The sequence below is a fragment of the Phocoena sinus genome, chromosome 9 (genome assembly GCF_008692025.1).
Source record: "Phocoena sinus isolate mPhoSin1 chromosome 9, mPhoSin1.pri, whole genome shotgun sequence".
NCBI classification, from domain to species: domain Eukaryota; kingdom Metazoa; phylum Chordata; class Mammalia; order Artiodactyla; family Phocoenidae; genus Phocoena; species Phocoena sinus.
The window spans coordinates 24,107,927-24,129,250 of NC_045771.1; the positions used below are offsets into that span (position 1 = coordinate 24,107,927).

General features: G+C 48.2%; 1 protein-coding gene across 2 annotated transcripts in view; it reads right to left on the reverse strand.

Annotated features, from left to right (window-relative positions):
* The window catches only part of SND1 (staphylococcal nuclease and tudor domain containing 1), a 420,353-nt gene that overhangs the window by 89,135 nt on the left and 309,894 nt on the right, over positions 1–21,324 (reverse strand). For both annotated transcript variants that reach the window (XM_032642818.1, XM_032642817.1), the window contains one exon: positions 6,603–6,712. In XM_032642818.1, coding sequence (XP_032498709.1) covers positions 6,603–6,712 — 110 coding nt within the window. The remainder of the gene's footprint in view (positions 1–6,602; positions 6,713–21,324) is intronic.

The following is a 21,324-nucleotide window of genomic DNA, read 5'->3' on the forward strand; positions in this document are numbered from 1 at the left end:
AACAACCAGGGAGGGAAAGAGACAAGTAGCCTATATTAGGAGAGTGGGGAAGGGACACTAATACTTTCTTTGTGAGCACTGGAATTAAAAAAAAACAAAACAAAACATTCAAATACCATTATCTCATTACCCCATCTGTAAGATGAGGAGACCCAGGGAGGTCAGGGTCCCATCGGAAGCACACAGTCAGGTCTGAGTAATGGAATTTTTCAATGAGAAGTTCCTAAATTAGCAGCTGTGTGTCCAACCTCTATACTCCAGAGACTCCCTCTCCGCCCCACAAATGCTAAGCTTAGAGAGCTTTCCCGAAGAACTGTAACAGACAAGAACAGGCCTTCTTCCAGATCTCCAGAATTAGGTCACAGGGAATCAATTAGTCGATTTAATGAACATTTATTGAGTATCTCTTACACACGAGGTAAGATACGAAGAACAAAGACCAAAGCATGCTTCTTGACCTTGAGGAGCTAACAATCTAGTGGGGAGACCAATACAGACAGATCCCTTCAGCATCGTTGGCCAGTCCATGACAGATGTCTGTATGGACAAGGAGCTTTGGGGACTGACAGAAGGCCATCTCACCCGGCCTGAGAGATCCAGGGAGGGCTTCTGAGAGGAGGACAGGTGGGAATAAGCGAGCAAAGAAGGGGGGTGGTTGGTATAGTGGGTGGAGAGATGGAATGGAGTGTTATGTATGGGGAATTGTGAGTATAATAAAGTCAGTTCTGATGAGGCGCGGATTGTGAAATGAGTAGTGGTGATACATGAAGTTGAGAGGTTATCAAGGATATATGTAAACTAAGGAGATTAAACTTCATCCCAGACACACCGGGGAGTTATGTATTTATAAACAATGCACTTAAGTCAAGATTTCTCTTTTAAGAAAGGTTAGAAATAGAAATATGGATACACATAATGAAACCGATACGAAGACAGGTTAGTGAGGAATCATACAAAAATTAAGGCCCACGAACACCAAGCAACAGATGAAGCAGGAATCAGGCAGTCAAAAGATACAAGAACTGTGACAAGAGGAGAGCCGATATTTTGGGAGGCAGGGCCACAGCAAATTCCTCAGATCCCTCTGCAGTCTTGAGAGCCCCCAGAATCAGACTCAGTGGCACTGACCACTCAGTCAGTGTTGGACCTCCAGGGAGATCCTTTACTAATTTATTAGTTCCAGACATTTGAGGGTTGAGAAATATACAGTATGGCTAAAAAGAATGACCACCTTCTAACAGCAAAACTGGCAAGACTGGGGGAGAAAAAGCACTCGCTTAGGAATACAGAAATTTGGGTTTTAGTATTTGTCCTACAATAAGCTCTGTGAATAGAGGCAGTTCACTCTGCATCTTAGTTTTCAGAACTGTAAATCTTGGGGTAATATTTTTCTTATAAGTTTGCTGTGAGATTAAAACAAAATATTATATATGAAAGAACTCTGGCACTAGAAAATGCTATACAAGATTGATCACTATTAAGACAGAGAGTCTTTACCTGAGCCCCCCACCCCTACCCCCGTCAAAGAAAATAGTCTTAAATTAATTGAAAAAACAGACTGAAAGACCCCTGGTGGGTGATGAACTGTCAAGAATGTGCGGGGAGGTGAGAAAAGCCTTAGCCCCCAAATAGCCTTTAACGCCTTCTGGGATAAAAGAGCTGTTTAGAAAGCTGGCCTTACTGCCTTCCCTCTTTCCTGGGAAGTGGTAGAGATAATCTAGAATAGGGCGTCTTTGTACAAGTAAGTGCAATATTGCTGGACGGCTGGCTTGCTTTTCCAGTAGGTTATTATTCCCGGCTCAGCAAGGGCTACCAAGGGGCACGGCACTGACAAGAGTTGGAGAGCAGTGGGTGTCCTCCACCCTGGTGGATTTCCCCGTGGCTGGAACCATCCTCATCGCCTTGATCCGGAGAAGTAATGTGGCTACTGTTCCACCTCCCACGCGTCTCCTGGACAGGGAAGGGGCCCGCATAGACAGACAGGAGCAGGAAGGGTGAGAGGGCACATACCACAGTGCTTTGGGCAAAACACTATTTACATCAGCGGTGAACTGCTTAGACCGGTTTATATTTCAGACAAGATGCAGCACACTTGGTGCTGAAACAAAGAAGGAGGAACCACTTTCCTTTTATTTAAGTATTCTTTCCCACACAAACCCCTCCATAAATGTATACCAATATTCACTGCTGAGTCCATGTTTCTCTGAAACATAAATACTTGCTCTTGAAACGGCAACAGTTGCTGTAATGCTTTCACGCAGTTTTGTTTCTAAAAGAGCACGGGTAGTGGGAGGGAGGGCATCCAGGACTGAGCCCTGGCCACTGCAGCCTGCAGAATGAGCTCCCCAGGGGGACATCCTCCCTTTTGATGCCAGCAGGAAGAAGGGAAATAGGTCAGGGCAGCAGCCAGAGCTTTCGGCTCACTGTCCAGCACGAGGACGTCATTTTCCAAGCAGCAGCAAAGGGCAGTTTCGGAGATCTCAGGACAAAGGGGTCACGGAGAAAGGCCTTGGAAATGAGCCCCCAGCCCCTCCCTGGGAGCTGCACCCCCTACAGCCTGGAACTGTGAAGAGGGTTCAACTGCGGCGCTGATCTCCTTTAATAATACTTTACACCCCCCTCTCTAAAAGCGCAGGTTTTCCCAACGGAGCTGCAGAGGCAGCAGCGGGTCAGTGAGCGAGGGCTGGCTAGGTGGCCTTCAGAAACGAAGGTGTGGAGAGATCCCAAATGACTTTTTTATTCACAGGAAGGGCCTCAAAAGGAAGGGGATGGCTTGGGATTGCTGGATCAATGTTTTAGATAGGAATGCCAAGGCAGAAAAGAATCACTTACCCAGGACCACATGATAACTGGAGTGTGAAAACCTCGGAGTCTGCACTTTTAAGCCGGTTATCTAATGCTCTCTCTCACCACTACTTCTGGGAAGACGCTAGCAACGGGCACAATTCCCCATCTGGGAAATTACACCAGATCTTCCTGTCCTTGGCAGTGTGGCAGGGAATTGCCTGAAAGAGGCAGCTGTATTGAGGGGGGGGGGATGCCTGGCAAAGGGGGTGTCACCAAGCACATGCCGTCCAATGGGACACAATGATCTCATGTTGTGTGGTCCAGAAGTAGCCCGGCCTCAAAGGCCGGGGACATGAGAACAAACTCATTTTCAGGGCTGTACCAAGCCATTTAAACCCAACTTGGCAAAACCTGTACAGCATGGTCAGCAAACATTTTTGATAAAAAGATAGTAAATATTTTTAGCCATTGCAGACCATATATCCTGTTGTAACTGCTCAACTCTGCTGTTATAACATGAAAGGAGCCATAAACAGTACATAAAAAGGTTAGTGTGGCTGTGTTTCAATAAAGCTTTATTTACAAAACTGGCAGTGGGCCGGGTCTGCCCATCCCTGCTATACACCAGCTGAGTGAGGCTGAGAAGAACTGTTGAAGGCCTTTCAGAGTTTCTTGGCTGCCTTGGTCTTCAAGGTCACAAAGAGAATCAGGTAATGACATGGTGTCTAGCTTACTGTTCATGACCTGAAGCTGGCAGCACCACTGGAACACCCAGACCACTGACCTGGAACAGTCCTCCCAGACTCCCGACTCAGGGAGAGGAACAAAAGCCAAGAGGAACCAATGGCTGAGGAGAACGACCATGGAGAAAAATGGAGAAAGAGAAGAAAGGTGATGAAAGGTGGCAGGGGAGACACTCAGGAAAATGAGCTGAGTGATGGCCAGAAATGTTAGGCGCTCTGTCCTGACTAGTGTCATCATAAAAACACATTTCAGGAAAGCAGGGCTCTCAGGTCTCAAGATAATGGGGGCCAGCTGAAATGAGAGGAGTCTCGTGTGAGATGGTACAGGCTCCACGTGAGGATATGGGATGGAAAGACTACAAGTCTGTCTCCACCCCAGACTGAGAAGCAGACAGGCAGCAATTCCTGCTCTGTCTGCCCAAAGCTAAGACAACCCACCTCATAAACAAGGAGTCGCTTTTCAGGGCCAGGCACCCCACACCCCAGCTTTCTGTCTGCTCCCCGGCAGGGGCTGACCTAGGGGCGGTGGTCATTACACAGTCTCTCCCCTACTTCACATCCTTCTCAATTCAGTCTATGGGTTCTGGAGTCCAACTTAATGGCCATATCTCTGTGGGATCACACATGGGGCCCAGGAGGTGCTGTGAAATCATGAGATCCATGTGCTACTAACTCCTTTCCTACACGAGAGAGCAGATTTACAGTGACTGGGGAAAGCAGGCAGGGGGTAGAGAAATCCTGGCCCCAAAATAAGATAATAAAAAAGAATTTAAAGGAGGGTGGGGCAGGATCAAGGCCAATCACATCTTCACAACACCTGATTACCTGAGCTAAATGTGATTATCAAGGGAACAGGCACAAGGTAAGAAAACCCATTCAACTTCGGCCAATAGGACAGCAGCTCGGCCGCAGAGGAGTTCCTGGAGTGGAGGCTGCCCTGAAGGTGAGAGCCGCGTGCGGTGTGAGGCTGCGGACCCCTGCTCAGCCATCCAGGAAACCCCGTGGCCCTTCTCCTAAGGGTGGGAAGGACCTCTACATCTGAGGACCAATCCATCAGGCTTTTCTAGATCCCTGGGGGGTGGGGGGGGGAAGATGGCAAAGAGAAACGCTCCCCAGGACAACCCCTGGAATAAAAATGAAGGTACTATACAGGTAGAAGTAAGTGAATAAACCTATAACAAAACAAAACCCTCTCTTCATTCCTACACTGTTCAGAAAAGAGTTTTCATATATTATATAAAGGAAAATGCCCGGGAGGGTAGGCTGTAACTGGTTCCTTTAGTCAGAATCTCAAGTTATCCTTTCTTTAGGCCATACCCATCTTTCCTCTGGATAAAGACCTTTCAAAACAGTCAGCCCAAGTAATCAAACAAGCAGCTAAGAAAATGTAGTAAGGTTCTCGATCAAGAAGCCCCAACCCATGGCTATGAAAGATCGGGACATTACAAACAAGGAAGATCAATACCAACTGTGGATTAGACTAAGGATCTGCAAACTTACGTGTCAGAGGCACCAACGAAAATGGGGAAAACTTTTAATCTTTTTCAACAATCGAATATCAGCAAATACACAGCCAAAGGTAAGGTCATAATAACCATGAGAGAGTAAAAGAGTTTTGGGCCACTCACTCCTTTCAGTGGTCAGTATTCTCTTTGACCCCCTTGTGCTTTTGGATATCACCAGCGGGCCAGAAACATGATCAGGAAGAAAAGTGGCTGGAGAAACAAGAGTTAAAAAAGAAAGGGAAAGAAGCTTTAGGAGACCGGAAACAACAGGAAGAGGACTATGGTGAGCAACGAACAGAAATGTGATTTAGAGAGTAAGTGACGAGGATGTTACTAACAAATGTGGAAGGCAGCCCAGTGAGGGGATTTCCTCCCCCCATCCGAAGCACAGCCAACCAACAAAGGGACTCACCTGCTTATTCCAACAGGAAACAGCTCTGTAGTGCATTATCCAAAGGGGATATTACAGAGGGGAGTTCTAAAGTATCTGCTCCTTCGACCTAATTCCTGTGCAATGTCAAAAAGTTTCAACAGCTACTGACAGACAACAGGAGTGTTTGGATTCTTGAAATACTTCTCTAGTGGGAAGCTATCTTTAACTGATAACAATTCAACCTATGTTGTGGAGTCACAGAATAGGGGGGAGGGGAAAGACACCTTGCATGCCAACATAAGGATGGCTTCTTCACAAACAGATGCATCTGACCACAAACAAAATAGAGCGGAATGTGAGACTGATGAGACAAGTAAGGGCATTAAGTACCCCCCCCCAATATATTCACTGGCGTTTCAAATCAAAATGAGAGATGCGGAAGCTTCTAAACAGGTATCTGTATCACTTAGCAACCCAAAGAAGACCACGCATCTGCTCCCAAAAACCTACAAAGACTCATGAGCAAGATAACCTCTAGAACCCCCATAATCTTTTTCACTGTGTGTATTACGATATTGCATGAAAGCAGGAGGTACCCTAAGCCTGGGCCCAGCACACTCCCCACTGTTCCTTTTTCATGCCCACCTAGCAGGATGAGTGACTGGCATACTCCTGGAAAGAAGATGGATCTGTTGACTATGACTTGATAAAAATTAGCAGGTAGATGGGCACCGTGGCAGCTGAGCAGCCTAACTCCTGCCTGCAAGAGCCAGCCAAACAGGCAGAAACAAAAATACAATTAAATTAAGTCGGAAAACCTGCTACAGAAAATACAATTACTCAAAGATACAAATAAACGTTCAAAGAAAATTGGCCCCTGACAGGGTTAGTCAAGCTTCTAGATCCAGCTGGAGGCAGGCAGCTCAGCTAATTCGCCAAGGAGGAGACTGCAAGGCCGTAAGCTCTCAGCCTTAGGATCCTGGCTGGGCCGGCCTGGTGTTCATCCCACATCTCAGGACGCCCACTGGCCAGTGAAGCAGGGCTCAAGGAACGGGACGTGGGCAGACACAGAATGGATCATGGCCGGGGAAGGCCGAGCACCGGAAAAAGGGACAGACTGATCTCTGCCATCAGACCGAGTGAGCCCCACTTTCTCCCCCTCCTCATCCAAGAAGCCCCTGGAAGATGCCCTACCTCTCGCTGCAGCACCAGCTCCTTGGTGAAAAGCGTCGCTTCCTCACTGAACGGCTCTCCCTCCTGCACCAAGCCTGGGAGGTTTCGGGCTCCTCGGGGGCATTCGATGCCTGTGTCAGGAGAAAAGAAGAATTTGTGATGAAAAGGGGTCCACTAGGCCTGGTGTCCAGCAAGGATGGTCCCCTGACCCTTGTAACGAGACAGGCATTTGATCAGAATGCCATGACACGAGGTAGGGCAGAGGCAGTGGTAGAAGGGGAGGCGTTTAGTTTGCCGGAGGTGGGAAAAACTAACACTATCACAGCAGCAACAGCGAAGAGGGGATCCCAGTCACAGAATCTGGGAATTACTAAGACCATCCGGGGAGTTCTAAATAAGATATGCAGGAAACACACATACCCCAACATGTGGCATGAATCCTCATCTTGGACTGCTCACTCCTTACGGGCCTACAGTCTCACTGCTTTAACCATCACTTACATAAATGGCTCTCTCACCTAAATTACACTGATATCCCCAGCCATTCTGCCTCCTGAGAGCCATTCCAGCCATTTTCTCTTTACTCTCTGACTTTCACATCCAATGTAAAAGTGTTAACTTGGTGTCATTTTCCTCTTCAAATAAGCTTCCCCCTCTGTCCTCTGGCTATATTTGGGACAACAGTACCATCAGTATTTCATTCAGAAGGAGAGACAGAAAAAACAGAATCCTGATGAAGTATCAGGTGTCTGGAGCCAGAGAGACCTGGATTCACACCCTACGTAACTTATTAGGATCTGTGACCTTGGCCAAGTTACTGAACCCTTTCAAAGCCTCAGTTGTCCTATTCGTAAAAAACCTACTTCACATAGCTTTTGGGTGAACTAGGGGAGATTATTAGGTAAAATATTTAGTACCATGCCCGACATATGGAAAGGTTCAATACATTTTAGCTCTTATTATTTTACCATTATTATCACTGACACAATTACCCACTCTCAGAATCTCAGTCATCTTTCAATCTGCAAGCTAGACTGTAAGATTCCTGAGGACAAAATCTTACCCTTCACACTCCTACGTATTCGAGGACAGTATTTTATACAATATAGGTGCTCCTACCCAATGTAGACTGCCTTCTCTTTCTCTTTGATTCAATCATTCATTTTGCAAATATTTATCACCAACAGTGGTCACCTGTGAGAGGCCATGAACTATGTCACATTTTAATGTCTGCATTAGACTTATAAACATTGCCAAAATATTCAAACTGCAGCTGTAATTACGAAGCCAAAACTTGAACTAGGCTAGAGACATAGGAAAAGAAAATAATCAAAATATGCGGGGGTGGGTGAGGAGGGATGTGCACTTAGTGCTCGTGTCTCTAAGTAACTGCCGGCAATAAGGCAGGACTGGAAGGTGTTACCTCTTATTTACAAACAGCCTCAGGTGAAGTTACAAAAGACTTGGCACAGGGAGGCGCGGCAGCAGGGTAGCTAGGCTACTGCAGACACCTGCTGGGAGCCTTTGGGAGAAGAGGGGCCACCACTGCCGGGACAGAAGGTACATCCCTTACGGATGAAGCCAGGTGGCTGCTCATGTTTCTGGCCACAGCACAGATTCAAGGTCATGGAGCTCAGAGGAGAGGTAATAGTTTATACCCTGGTCTTTCAGAAGCTCAAGAACAGAGCTTTCTCTCCCAGCCTCAAAAAAGGAACACACGACATCAAACAGAACACTGGACGGGGAGCACGGCACAAGGAGAGAAACTGCAGCAGGAGAGCAGCTGGAGCTGGTGCCAGGACCACTCTCCCGCTCGCACGAAGACGGGGATGGTGAAAGTCCTACCCGAGTGTCACCTGGGCAAGAGCACCAGGGCTGCCTCACTCTCTCCCGGCACTTCAGTGCCAGGCTCTGAGGGAGAAGTGGAACTGATTTTTGAAAAAGACATCAACAAACTCACAGAACCAAAAAGCCTGAGATTAACCTTGAAAGGAGAGATGGGGGAACAAGTAAAATGAAAGACAGCCATGATTCTTACAACATTAATAGCCCAAAACATTTTTCATTCTGTATCTGTGAACTAAGCAAAAATTATAATTGTCAGAAAGAAAAATAAACAATTCTACCGAAACTTCTGGTCACATAACCATAGGTAAAGCACTGTTGAGGAAACAAGAGTAACGCGACAACAAGTGTTCAGGTTGTGTCTGACTCTTGGATGGGGCAGAACTGGGGTGCTGTTGGTGGGACTGCTGCGTCACTTAAAGGACCCAAAGAGTCTCCCTAGCTGAGGAGATGTCCCCACTCTATTCCTGTAGCTGTCTTGGTATTCGGAAGTCTCAAGAGAGCAAGAGACCCCAGCAGCCCTCTCTGAATCCTGGGAGACCACCAACTGATTAAACTGAGAAGCAAGATGGCCCCGTGAGCCCAGGGAGTTGAACACGTCGTCACGCTGAAATGGATTCAGATCACGTTCCTGGAGAGAAACACATGGGCCCGTGGTGACCAAACACCAACCACTGCATGTGGACCCAGAGGCGAAGGAGGGCCTACGTTCCACTGTCCCTCTATTTGCCAGGAGCTGGGCTCCAGCTCTTCAAGAGGAGAAAGCTGAACCAGGATGTTCCCCTGCCCTTTACGTGGAAAAAGTAAACACATCCAAGCACATCAATTCCTGTCAGGCAGGTAGGTAAGAGAAAGGAAAGCGAACAGAAAATTTGCTTGAGAACAAGAATACCATCTCTGCTTTTATCGTTTACTTCCCTTTCTGCTGGGCTGACTCTTCCCTCTCTTGGACCTGTCTCCTCTGAAGTAACCCCTTCCCAGTCAAAACCTGTCTCAATGTCACATCTCAGCTCAGGGTCAGGGATGGCTTAGTCGACACTACTTACTAGGATAGAGAGAGGTTGTATCTTAAAAATAGATCCAGTGGGAGCAGGTTATCAAACAGTGAAACCCAGCTAAACCCAGGTATAAGCGCTAGGAGAACAAAGAGCGGGAAAAATGAGTATTTGCTGAGCATCCTTGACTATCTATGAACTGACATAAGGACCCAAATCACCAAGCTACTAAGTGGCCAATCTGAACCCTAGATTGCCAGGTGCTAAAGCTACTGAGCAAAAACCCAGTTTTGGAGTTGAGTACTGCTGTCCCCAGAGGGTGTTAGACAAGGTAGGAGTGCAGGGCCTGGGGACTCGATTTCTTGTCGGGCAGGTGAGTGGAGACACAGCTGGGGTTTACATGTAACGGCAGACGGGCCCTCGGTACCGGGTCGTCACCGTAGCACAGGTGCAGGCACTGTTGGACCGGAGCACAGAGGCCAGGGAACCCCTAGGTTCCGGCCCTAGACGGGATCCCAAAACAGGGCGTGTGTGGGCGAGATGGACTCTATTAGCAGACCAGGGCTCGCAGCTGGGGCCAGGATAGGGGGAAGGGTTTTTATAATATTGGATATCTGAGTGTTAGAAACCTATGAGCCAAGCTACTTCTGTAGACGGACTGTGTAGATGAGTGTTTTTCAAACTTTTAATGTTGATTATGACCCCACCCCACACTTAAATACGGGTATGTACACATATACAGCAACGTTTCCACAGAGCAGTGGTCAATTGTGGCTACATGTGACATGCTGTCTTCTCTGTTTCATTAATGAAAAAAAATACGGTTATGACACTGAATTAACTGAAGATCTCTGGTGGGGCAAGGCCCATGGCTTGGTGAACCCCGGGAGAAGACTGGGGTGTGAAGACAGAACGCCGGGCGGCCCTGACGGCCCTCCTGAAGAGGTCAAAGTCTATACCGAGTGCTTACTCACCAGCTTCGGGACTTGGCTTTTGTGTCCCAAGGGATCAAGGGACAGGGCGAGAAATATGCTGTCCACTAACAGGGAGCAAGTCAAACAAGGTAACATCGTAAAGCTGGAAAGACAGACACGGCTGCTGAAAGCAGGGGAAGGCCACAGCAAGAAGCGGCCCGCCGAGCCCTCCCTTTCCAAGAGCCTGGCCAGTAAGGAAACACCATTCACGCTGCACCTTGACTCAAAGGCCACTGCAGTGCTGGGCTGGCTGTGCCGCTTTGTTACCGATAAAACAGACTTAGAAAAGGTTAAAGGAAGCATGTCACGGGAAAGAAAGCTGGGGTCTCTGAAAGCAACTGCAGAGGCAGAGCTGGGCAGGCTCACCGGCGGCAAAGGTGAGCGCCCGAGACGGTGAGGAGGAAGCGAGGTGTCACCGGGTTCCAGGAGCCCTCCACAGCCAGGCCAGCAAGAGCCCGCGGTTCCGAATCGTGCATGTCACCACCAACCGCTGTCTTTCCCGATGAGGCCCCGACGAGGGCACACGGAGTCTGCTACGCTCCCAACACCACAGGTGCAGGTCAACCGCCAAGCTCACCCCTGACACGGGCAAGCCATTCATATACCACAAACATTTTGTTTAAAAAACAAAAAAAGTTCCCCAACATTCTTGAACATTTCCTTCCCTACCATGGGGTCGGGGTGGGGGGCAGAACGGAGAGAGAGACCACCCCTGGGGCAGGTGCAGCTGACTTCCGCCAAGGGCAGATGCCGGAGAGGCAGGCCAGACACACCCGCCCCTGCTCCGGAGGCTCCCTGACCTCTTTAAAGGCTGACAGACAGACCTGCCTGTAGGGAAAAACCCATCATTCCTCACACCGTTTCTATGCTTTCTGGGATATGATGGCTGACCAAGACTTAAAAACAAAACAGAGGATTTGCCTCATCTTGTTTAGAAAGAGAAAATTCATCACTAGCTATCAGCCCATCATTTCTGGTTTCTACTCTGCCACTGACAAAAGTATAAGACCTCTCCAAGCCCCAAGGTCTCGTCTACAAAATAAAGAAACTCCAAATTCTCCCCTGGCCAGAAAATCCTACAATCTGCGTTATGCCCTTTTGAGATTTCCCATCCAAGGCCTGACTCCCTGAGTATAGGGTGCCTCCTTTCAAATGTAAAATGCTGGGCTATAAGAGCATTCTATTAAAAAGAAATTATACATTTAGAGACATTGACTAACTAGGTCAATTAGCACAAACACTTTGGTCAGTCAGCTGTGGAATGAGAAGTACAAATTCTTGTTAATGATCCGATAATGGCTATATAAGATTCTATTGATGGCTATGTGAGAGAGTCGTGCATTGTTCTGAATATTTTACACTGTATGTTGAGCTTTATGATAATCAAGCTGGGCTCAAAGCATGGTGGCTTTTTCTTTACTGGGAGTGAAAGGGATGTATGGCAAGTATGGCAAATCTGCCTCTGCTATAAGGGACAGCTTCCCAGCAAACAAGAGACCAGGCATTCACAGCAGGAAACAGAACTCTAGTGGAAACAGTAACCAACTGGAAGGATAGGTTGAGGGTGATTATTGCTTGTCCAGTGTGTGTTCGTTACTACATCGGACATTATGGAGCAAGGGCAGAGGACGCACGCAGACCTCACCTTCGCCCTCTGCCTACTTCACATACTTGGCGAGTTCCCTCGGCAGACCTTCCCTCCCCCCGTTTCACAAATACGCATCAGTGCCTACTCTGGGCGAGGCACTGGGTTGGGAGGTGAAAACTCAATGATGAAAAAGACTGGCTTTGTCCTAGTGAAGCTTAATTAGCAGCATGACAGTATTATTTTCCCCTGCCATCGTATGAAGTATGCTATTGGTGACAGAATTTACCATTCAGTCTTTAGGGTGAAGAATGTTAGAAATAACACATAACTGGATTATGGCAGGTGGATGCATTGGGAGGATGCACCAGACAAGTCAATCATGGGCTCGCCACTGCCATGTCCCTTGCTAAGGGTCAGCCTCAGGCAGCTGTCTTCCAGCACATGACCCTGGCTTCTGTCCTCTCCCCCGACCAGAAGTTGGGGATGGAGGTCAGAGCAGAAGGTGAGAAATGAGGGAGGGAGGGGAGAGTTGCCACTGCACTTGATTCAAGGATAGTCAATTTAAAGCAGGCTGGCAGAGGGGGAAAAAAAGCTCTGTCTAAAGAGAAATGAAAGGTGACAGGTGAGAAAGATTCTTTCTGGAATTTTAACCGGGCAGCATGCAGAACATCAGCCCGTGAGGGAGAGGAGGAAGGAGGGGAGCGCGCTGCACCAGCACTGGAGCACTGACACCAGAGACTCGCAGTGAGGTCCTGGAGCCACCAGGCCCGCGACTGCCCTCTGTGTTCCGGGATCTGGGAGACCTGACCTCACCCTGGATGCTGTTTAAGAATTTCATGATGTTCCCATAAATCTGCTCTCTCCTCTCACTGCTACCATGAGCAAGCCTATGTGAGAATCTGGCATTTCCAACCCCAATTAAACTAAAACTAAATTGCTTCTTAGGGTGGGTACAGATCTTCTAGCATCTGACACACTGCCTAGCACACAGTGGCATTACAGATCCTCAATCAATGTTGAATGAACATCCGTGAAAAATACTTCTGGGACAGAAGTCCATACACAGAGAAGGAAATGGCTCATGAACAGTCAGGGTCATAGACCTTATGCAAATACCAGGAGAGGGGGCTGACAGAATTCCTAATTACACACATCCCACTTCCCCATGGTGACACAACACTTCAGGACGAAAAAGAAAGCACAGCTACACCCTTTGCCCCACGGGTCTTTGAATCAGCACATTTGGGAAAGGCAACTCAAATACACAGGGGACGTGGGCAGCACCGACCAGCAGTGCGAGCGAGACCTGAGGCTGCCGCACCGCAGCTGTGTTCAGTTTCCAACTCGACAAAGGAGGAAAACAATTCCCACCCATGACCCCATGTTCGGCTCCAGGCGGCCATGCTCGGAGCGCACTCAGAGAGATGACTCAGGGGTGGGCAGGCCTGCCTGGAAAGGCCAGTTAAAGGTGCTTAAATCTGTACAGCTCGGCTGAGCGGTGACTAAGAGGGTGACACGATAACAATCTGCAAGTATTTGAAAGGTGTAAACACAAAAAGGAGGGAAAACGCTTAGTCTAAAAACAGGGGGTGCAATTATTAGGGGAAAGAAAATCTGGACGAAATATCGGAAAACCTTAGTGTAGGGATGACTACGGGGTCATCGGTAACTTTCCCAACAGAAATGAAAAGGCAATTATTTGATCCTAAAGCCGAAAGGTGGCCACAAAGCCCATCCCTCTGCTTCTGTGAAAGCAGCCCAGACCAGGGAGCTATGGTTTTACTTCCTATATTTAGGGAGAGACTTCTTAAGTAATATTCAAGTCAAAATACCTCTGCTTTAAATACTGCTCCCTGAAATTTTAACAAATTTTGTTCATCAAACCATAGCGGAGACAAAACGGCCGTTCTGGTGGGGCTTTCAGAACAAACACAGGCTTTATCGGCTAGCACATGGCACATACCTGGCTAGCAGATAAAGTGGAGCTAAGTAGAGCTGGGGAACAGAAAGCTGGGTAAGGGACAGAGGACTAGACTCTCATGTCACGGAGCATCTTCATCCCTGGTCTCTAAGACCCTGGGTAAGCATGCTATGAAATGCTGTACATTTCCCAGATAGGAAACCACGGACACCTCTCCCTTCTTTCTACATAAACACAGTCCCCTGGAGTAAACGTCAAGGACAAGGCGAGGCACAGAAAGAACACCAAAATAAGCTTCCTGTCACACTGACTGCACTCCAATACCTCTGCCTGAGTTCCTGCTGCTGCGGCTGGCCAACTTATACCTCACACACTCTCAGCAGAGATTTCTACCCCTGCATTCAATGAATTCCACTTCTATACTTTCCCCTAACATCCTTCCCCCCAGTGAAAAACAAAATTAAAAAAAACCCATATCGGGGCTTCCCTGGTGGCGCAGTGCTTGAGAGTCCGCCTGCTGATGCAGGGGACGCGGGTTCGTGTCCTGGTCCGGGAAGATCCCACATGCCGCGGAGCGGCTGGGCCCATGAGCCATGGCCACTGAGCCTGCGTGTCCGGAGCCTGTGCTCCGCAATGGGAGAGGCCACAACAGTGGGAGGCCCGTGTACCGTGAAAAAAAAACACCCACTTCGCACAGGGAGTTAGACATTGAACTCCATATGTAGTCCAAGAAAAGTGCCATGTTCTTACTTTTCTACTCTTGCCCTAAGCACCAAGAACAGAATCCAGAACTCTTAAGCCATCGGCACAGAAGGCAGAGGCAGACAGGCCACCCGCCTAATCTTAAGTGATGTGGTTATCACCTGAATCTACATGCAAAGCCAAACCACTGTACATTGTTGAAGCTGAGAAATGTAATACATCTCGTGTACCAAAAAAGCTTGCTCTCAGTCCTCTCATAAGCTTTAAAGCAGAAATCATTTGGAGGTCTCAAGTTGCAAATGTCGTCAGTGAGTCGGTTAACAATTGAAAATGGCAAACCGTCCCACCTTGGACCAGCTGGTCCTATATTTTCACGTTCCCAAGATGGCCCAAACAGCAAGGCAAACGGTAGACCAGCGGGTTCCCAAGAGTTAGTTCTACACGATACAAGGCCTCAGTCTGTACTGAAAGGGTCAGAAATGAAACTAGGATTTTGCATTGTCTCAGATTCTTTATTCTCTCCCTTGTTCTCTAAACCGCTATTTTGTTACCTCGGGGGAGGCAGCATCTTCTGGGCCAATTTTGGAACATGTCACTGCTGAGGCTCTTTCAGTGACGAGGATAAAGGGAGAAAAGAAGAATGAAGGAATCCTAATTAAAGGGATCAAACTCCTCAGGTAATGGTAGTCAGGGGAGTCGGAACTGGGCAAAAGCCGAGACTGAAGCTGTTTTTACTTCATAGTTCCAGTTGTTTGGGGGAGATTTTTATTAGGTTGCCCTGATTTGCTAATGTTTGATGCATCTGTTGAAAGACCAGAAACCGAAGTTAATTGGGGACAGGAGCAATGAGACCCATTCTCCACAATGTGCCGGGAATTTCGGCTCCGTCTGAGGAAAGGGGGGATGGAGGGCGGCAGCTACAGAAGGGAGGGGCAAGTTTCTCCGGCACAAGTCACCAGAGTGTGACCACCAGGAGAGGGGTGGTGTCTGGAGTCTCATCTCCAGTTATCAGCCTGTCAGTGGTGGATCCCGTTCTGCAGCTATTTGAGGTGAGGGGTATGCTAGTTCTCTCTGGAGCCACAGTAAGGAGATACTCAGTAATTGTGTGCTAAACAAACACCAGAGAGGAGAAAACCCTAGCAAAAGCAGATGCAACAAACCTGTGATAACAATGTCCTCTTTTGAGTTCCCGTATGCATACTAGTTAATGCTTGGTGAGTTCATGAGGAAATCTACTAACTCTTACTTCTGGGACTTTAAGGAGAGTGAGTGTTAGATGCTAAATCACTGACCACTGTCTGAGGAGGAGACGAGGAAGGGATGGCTTAGAGGCCTCACACTGGATTACTGGCTCTCAGTCTGGCAAGACAGGCAGTGTGCAGAACTGGCTTCATCCAACTTGATTTTTCATTGGCTTTAGACACCGAAGAATCATTCCCCAAAGGGAGAAGAGCTCTTTCAGGGGGAGCTGGTGTGGCAGATAACAATCGGGCCAGCATCAGAATAACCTTTTATGATTCTCCCCACTGCAGAGCAAGATCTGAAAACAATGATTTTTAAAGGGAGAAAAAACTCTTGACTGATGAACAAGGCCGTTCCCTTCCCATGACATCCCAAGCGCATGGCCATAAATAGGCCAGCCAGGCCTTCTCTGGGGGTGTGTTTGTGAAGGGGAGGTTGGAGATGGCAGGCTGTCGGCTTCCCGATACACATGTTCATTTGGAGGTTTGCTGTAAGCAGCAGCTGCAATAATATCACCACCAACTAGGAGCAGAATGAAACAACTGTGCCCTCTAAAAATGTTTTCCATTGAGTTTCTCCTAATTATCCATATCAAAACAGCCACCTCATAGCCTCATTACATAGAAAACAAAGCGTCTGAGGTCAAGAGCTAGGCCCACAGTGGTCTTTCCGGCGACAAGAGAGCTACGCGGCTCAAGCTCTTACGTAACACTGTGGCACCATGGAGACAGCACCTAACAAGCGCAAAGCCATGTCTGAGCAGCGAGGGGGAGTTGGTTTCTATGAGAACCTCAACTTTTGCTTTTCCTGACTTATTTTAAACATGTAACTTTATCTCTGAATCAAATGAAACTTAGATTTATAAAAATAAATGTCATTTTCGGTACCCCCAAATCCCAATCTTGGTCTTTTAAATTCCATGTTCATGGATAAAGAGAGCAATTTGAATCTCCTGTCCAGGCTGGTAGAGAACAGCTCTGGGGGTTAGGGAGAAAGCCACAGGAAACCTGCATGTGGATCCTGCGACTACCAGCTTCCAGAAGGTATCCTGCCACACACCTGGCAGGCAAATGTAAAAGGTGCTTACTCGCATAAATTTAGAGTGACTTTTTCTAAACCAAGCTGTGTTGTTATTTGAACAAAATGGTTCTGAGATGTGTGGAGTACACTTCCAAACCACTGCCTTTGCTGAGCTTTCCACTCATACAAAATTTCTCTGAGCTGCTTCTCCTGAGGCAAGTGAAATCCCAGTGTCTAGAGATTAGTATGCTCAGCCAGTGGAGCTGCAGAAGAGAAAACCCAGCTACTGTCAGGAATACTAACACCCCCCAAAGCAAGGACGATGAATAAAAATCTGAGAGCTCAGAAGCTCTTAGGAAGAGCCTTCTACCTCACTACTTCTATGCTTAAAGAAATAAATGAAAACAAGCCAAAAAGGAGAGGAATTCTGAAAAGCCAAGGTTCTTTAAGGCTGATCTTGGATATAGAAATACATCCTATCCTGATAAGTAGCTTGAATTCCGGGCTGTGGATGACAACTGGCCTTCACCTTTTTTGGTTAGCACCATAAAAAAGGGGTCAGCAGACAACCTCCTGAGGACTAAATCTAACCCACTGCCTGTTTTTGTACAACCTGTGAGTTAAGAACAGCTTTTACATTTCTGAATGGTTGAAAAAGAAATATTTTGTGACCTGTGAAAAACTGTATGAAATTCAAATTTCAGTGTCTATTTACTCTCTGGCCCTTTAGAGAAGAAGTTTGCCAACTCTTGCTCTAAAGCATGTTGTAAGCTGGGTAAAAAAAAGTTCAGGCCTTCCCTGGTGGCGTAGTGGTTAAGAAACTGCCTGCCAATGCGGGGGACACGGGTTCGAGCCCTGGTTTGGGATGTTCCCACATGCCGCGGAGCAGCTAAGCCTGTGCGCTACAACTACTGAGCCTGCGCTCTAGAGCCCGTAAGCCACAACTACTGAGCCTGTGTGCCACAACTACTGATGCCCGCGTGCCTAGAGCCCGTACTCCACAACGAGAGAAGCCACCACAATGAGAAGCCTGCGCACCGCAGTGAAAAGCAGATGCCACTCGCCACAACTAGAGAAAGCCCGCGTGCAGCAACGAAGACCCAACGCAGCCAAAAATAAACTAAAAAGAAACCAAAACAAATCCCCTTAAAAAAGTTATATGTAAAAAAATAGTTCAGGCAAGATAGAGTTTAACTTCCCAGAGCCAGAAGATCAGTACAGGTAATAGCATAATAATAATAAAGATACTAAAAAAGCCCACGGTCACGTAGCTGAGAAGGTGAAAAGCAAGCAAATGTGGCTCAAGGGAAGCTGAGGCAGCCAACGTCAAGCACGGGCGTGTGCCCGCACGCTGGCTCTCCTGCACCCCGTTCTAGGAACGTCATCTCTCCTGTACTTGCCATCTGCCCCCTTTATTCCCACTCTACTCCCACAGACCCCATTCAAAACTTTGAAATTTCCGGAGCTGCCCTTCTCTGTTTCTCACCACAACTGCTTCCTTCCACTCCGTGACAACAGACTTTCACTATCATACTTCTTGCTGCTACTCAGACTTTATCTTTCTACTCTACTTGGAAAAGTAACCTCCTCACTGACAAATCTCATCACCTCTTCTCAGCAGGGGTCCTACTCCATCTCTATATGGCGCGCGCCACTGCGCCCCAACCCTGTAGTGAAATTCTTTCCTCCCCTCTACTGGGGTCCTCTCTCTGGGCTGTTTGTCTTTGTCTCCTGTTGTTGCCCTCAGTTATGTCTTGGGCTTCTTTCTTTTCACTCTCTGCATCCTTCCTTGGAAAGTCCATCCATTTTCATGTTCTCCAACACTGTGATCACCCAGAACCTACAGACATGTAAGCCTGAACTGTCCTCTAAGCTCTAGACCCAATCCCCAAGTGTCTGACAGGTATCTCCCCCTTGACCGTCCTGCCAATACCTCAAACTCAACAAACTTATCGTCTTGCTAAATCGCCTCTGCTCCTTTCCTTGTCCCCTATTCCGATTGCAGTACTAGCAACCCCTCAGTCTAACAATCTCTCTTATCTTTGATTTGTCCCTACTTTATTCACATAAACTAATGATTGCTACATCTTATCGATTCCATTAATTCCACCTCCATAGTTGTTTATATGACCCATGGAATCCTCTCAATCCTCAACCTAACTCTGCTCGTTCAAGCTCCTGTCACTTCTGGCCAAGAATCCTCTGATCTACCTACCTGCCCTCCATTTTCCCCTACCCTGATTCTTCCTGCCTGATTAATTTTCCTAAAGCACAGTATTCTGCTCAAAACCCTTCAGTGGCTTCCAAGAGTTTACCATATAAAATCAGAAATCCACAACCTGACCCTCTAGGCCTTCTAAAATCTGGTCCAGTTCCTTGGGACCACATAAAACATCCATCACCCACTTGACAGCCCTTCAAATATCTGAAGACAGTACAACATCTCTTTCCGCTCATCCTCATGACTTATTTTCTCCAGACTAAACACCCACACAAGACGTGGGTTTTGATTTCCTACCATTCTCCTGCTTTTCTTCCTTAAGCCTAGATAATATGAAGGGCATCTTCCGATAGGAAACACCTTTCTAGTCGACTTAATTAAACGTCTGCTGTGGTGGCGGGGCTCGTTCACCAGGGAGCAACCCTTCCTACATGCTGAGGAGAGAGGCAGCTTTGGAGGGGAAATTTGCTGCCTGAGTTGGACTGATCAGGGAGGAGTGCGCAGAGACTGTGTACCAGCCCCGTCTCCCTGGGACCAGGCAGTGTTAGACTTTTCCTCCAGGCAGGAGGCTGCAGCAAGAGACAGCTGCACCCGTGCAGGAGGAACCCCTGGTACGTGGGAGCCCTCGAGGGACTGTGGGGAGAGGTGGAGCCCATCCTGAGGAAGGCGGAGGCCGTCATGGCCTCCATTCCAGCCAGCTTCCACTCTGTCTTGGAGACCCCGGTGGTGTGGTGATAAGCAGTCTATTCATTTCCTTCTCTCATGCACAGGGCTATTGGGGATAAAAGGGAACAGCAAATCCAAACCACTGCCTAGAATCCACTTTGCAGAATTCAGGGAAAGATTGTTCTACTGAAGTGGTTATCTTCCCCGTTTGGGAGACCTGAGGGAAAGAAAAGGATTTCTGCGTCCTTTGCCTTCCACTGATGCAGCCCTGAAGAAAGGATGATTTCAGTCGTCACTGTGGCCAGTGGGACAGTGAGAGCACGGCTCGCACTCAATTGAGGCTTTTTAGCTCCTGCCACAGTGTGGCAACAGGGCACCAGAGCACCAGGATTTGAACTGTGACGCCGGGTTCATTTGAAAAGCAGGAGAGAAGGGAGGACAGGGAGGGAGAAAATCAGGGACCTGACAGACAAGCTGCCGGAGTTTTTGCAGCGAATGGGAGATATTAACCTGTCTCTTCAGGCTGGGCCCGTCTTCAAGGGACGGGAAAGCTGCTCCAGTGGGCTCAGTACTCACAGGTGAAGGACAGCATGAGGCATAAGCCCCCGGACGAGAAGCTCGCCCCAAATCGTGATTTCTGATAAGGGTGCGACTGGTGAGGAAGTGGCAGTGGTGTGTTGAGGGATGGTGGGGACCATCAACTCCCCAAACACAGCTCGCAATAAAGCGCGTTGCCTGATGGCGATTCCGGGTGCTGTGACAACCACGGCGGGGTGTGTGCACGTGCTCACACTCGCATGTGTTCACGCATTTAAGGAAAGAGGGCGGGAAGAGGGGGGTGGGGGCAGGCGGACCGAAGAGCAGAGGAAGGAGGCGCTCAGGAGACCGCAGTGGCCGTAAAGACGCAAATCAGAAACTGCTATTTGTGGGGAAGTGACACCAGGGCTGCACCCACCTACTGACGGGCATGGACACGCAGCGAGAGTGCCTGAAGGGGCAGAGGCCAGAGACAGGAACGGATGGATTCCCTGGCAGAGCGTACATGAGAATCAAGCTTCATTCCAGGGACAAAGAAGCAATGAGCCGCACTTCTGCCACCTCACGCCCTGGACGTGTCTTCCCGAGCCCTAGACTGCCTGTAGGTTCCCTTTTATCATCCTGAAAACTTTGGATGCTGGCTTGTTTGTGTCTTCTCACTTCCTTCTGCTCCAAGTTCACGCTTTACCGTATCCCAGCCCCACGCCCCTTCAGGCCAGCCTTGTCTAGTATCGCCACCAGAGAGAAATGCCATCAGCTGAAGCTTTTTAGACCATGGACAGCGGCTCCTCTGGGGTGCAAGTGGCAGGGACGCCATCTCTCTCTCTCTCTCTCACACGCACAAGCGTGAGCAGTGCTTCTCCTCAAGTGTGCCCCCTTCCACGTCTGCCTAGTAGGACCAGTGCTGGGGTATAAGAAACTTGTTACAAGGCCCCTACGTTTCAAATAAATGCCAGGGGGCACATTCCTGTAAGGAATCTGGGGGGCTCTGAAAAGCTGTATACCCGCGTGGTTGCCTGTTTTATGTAACGA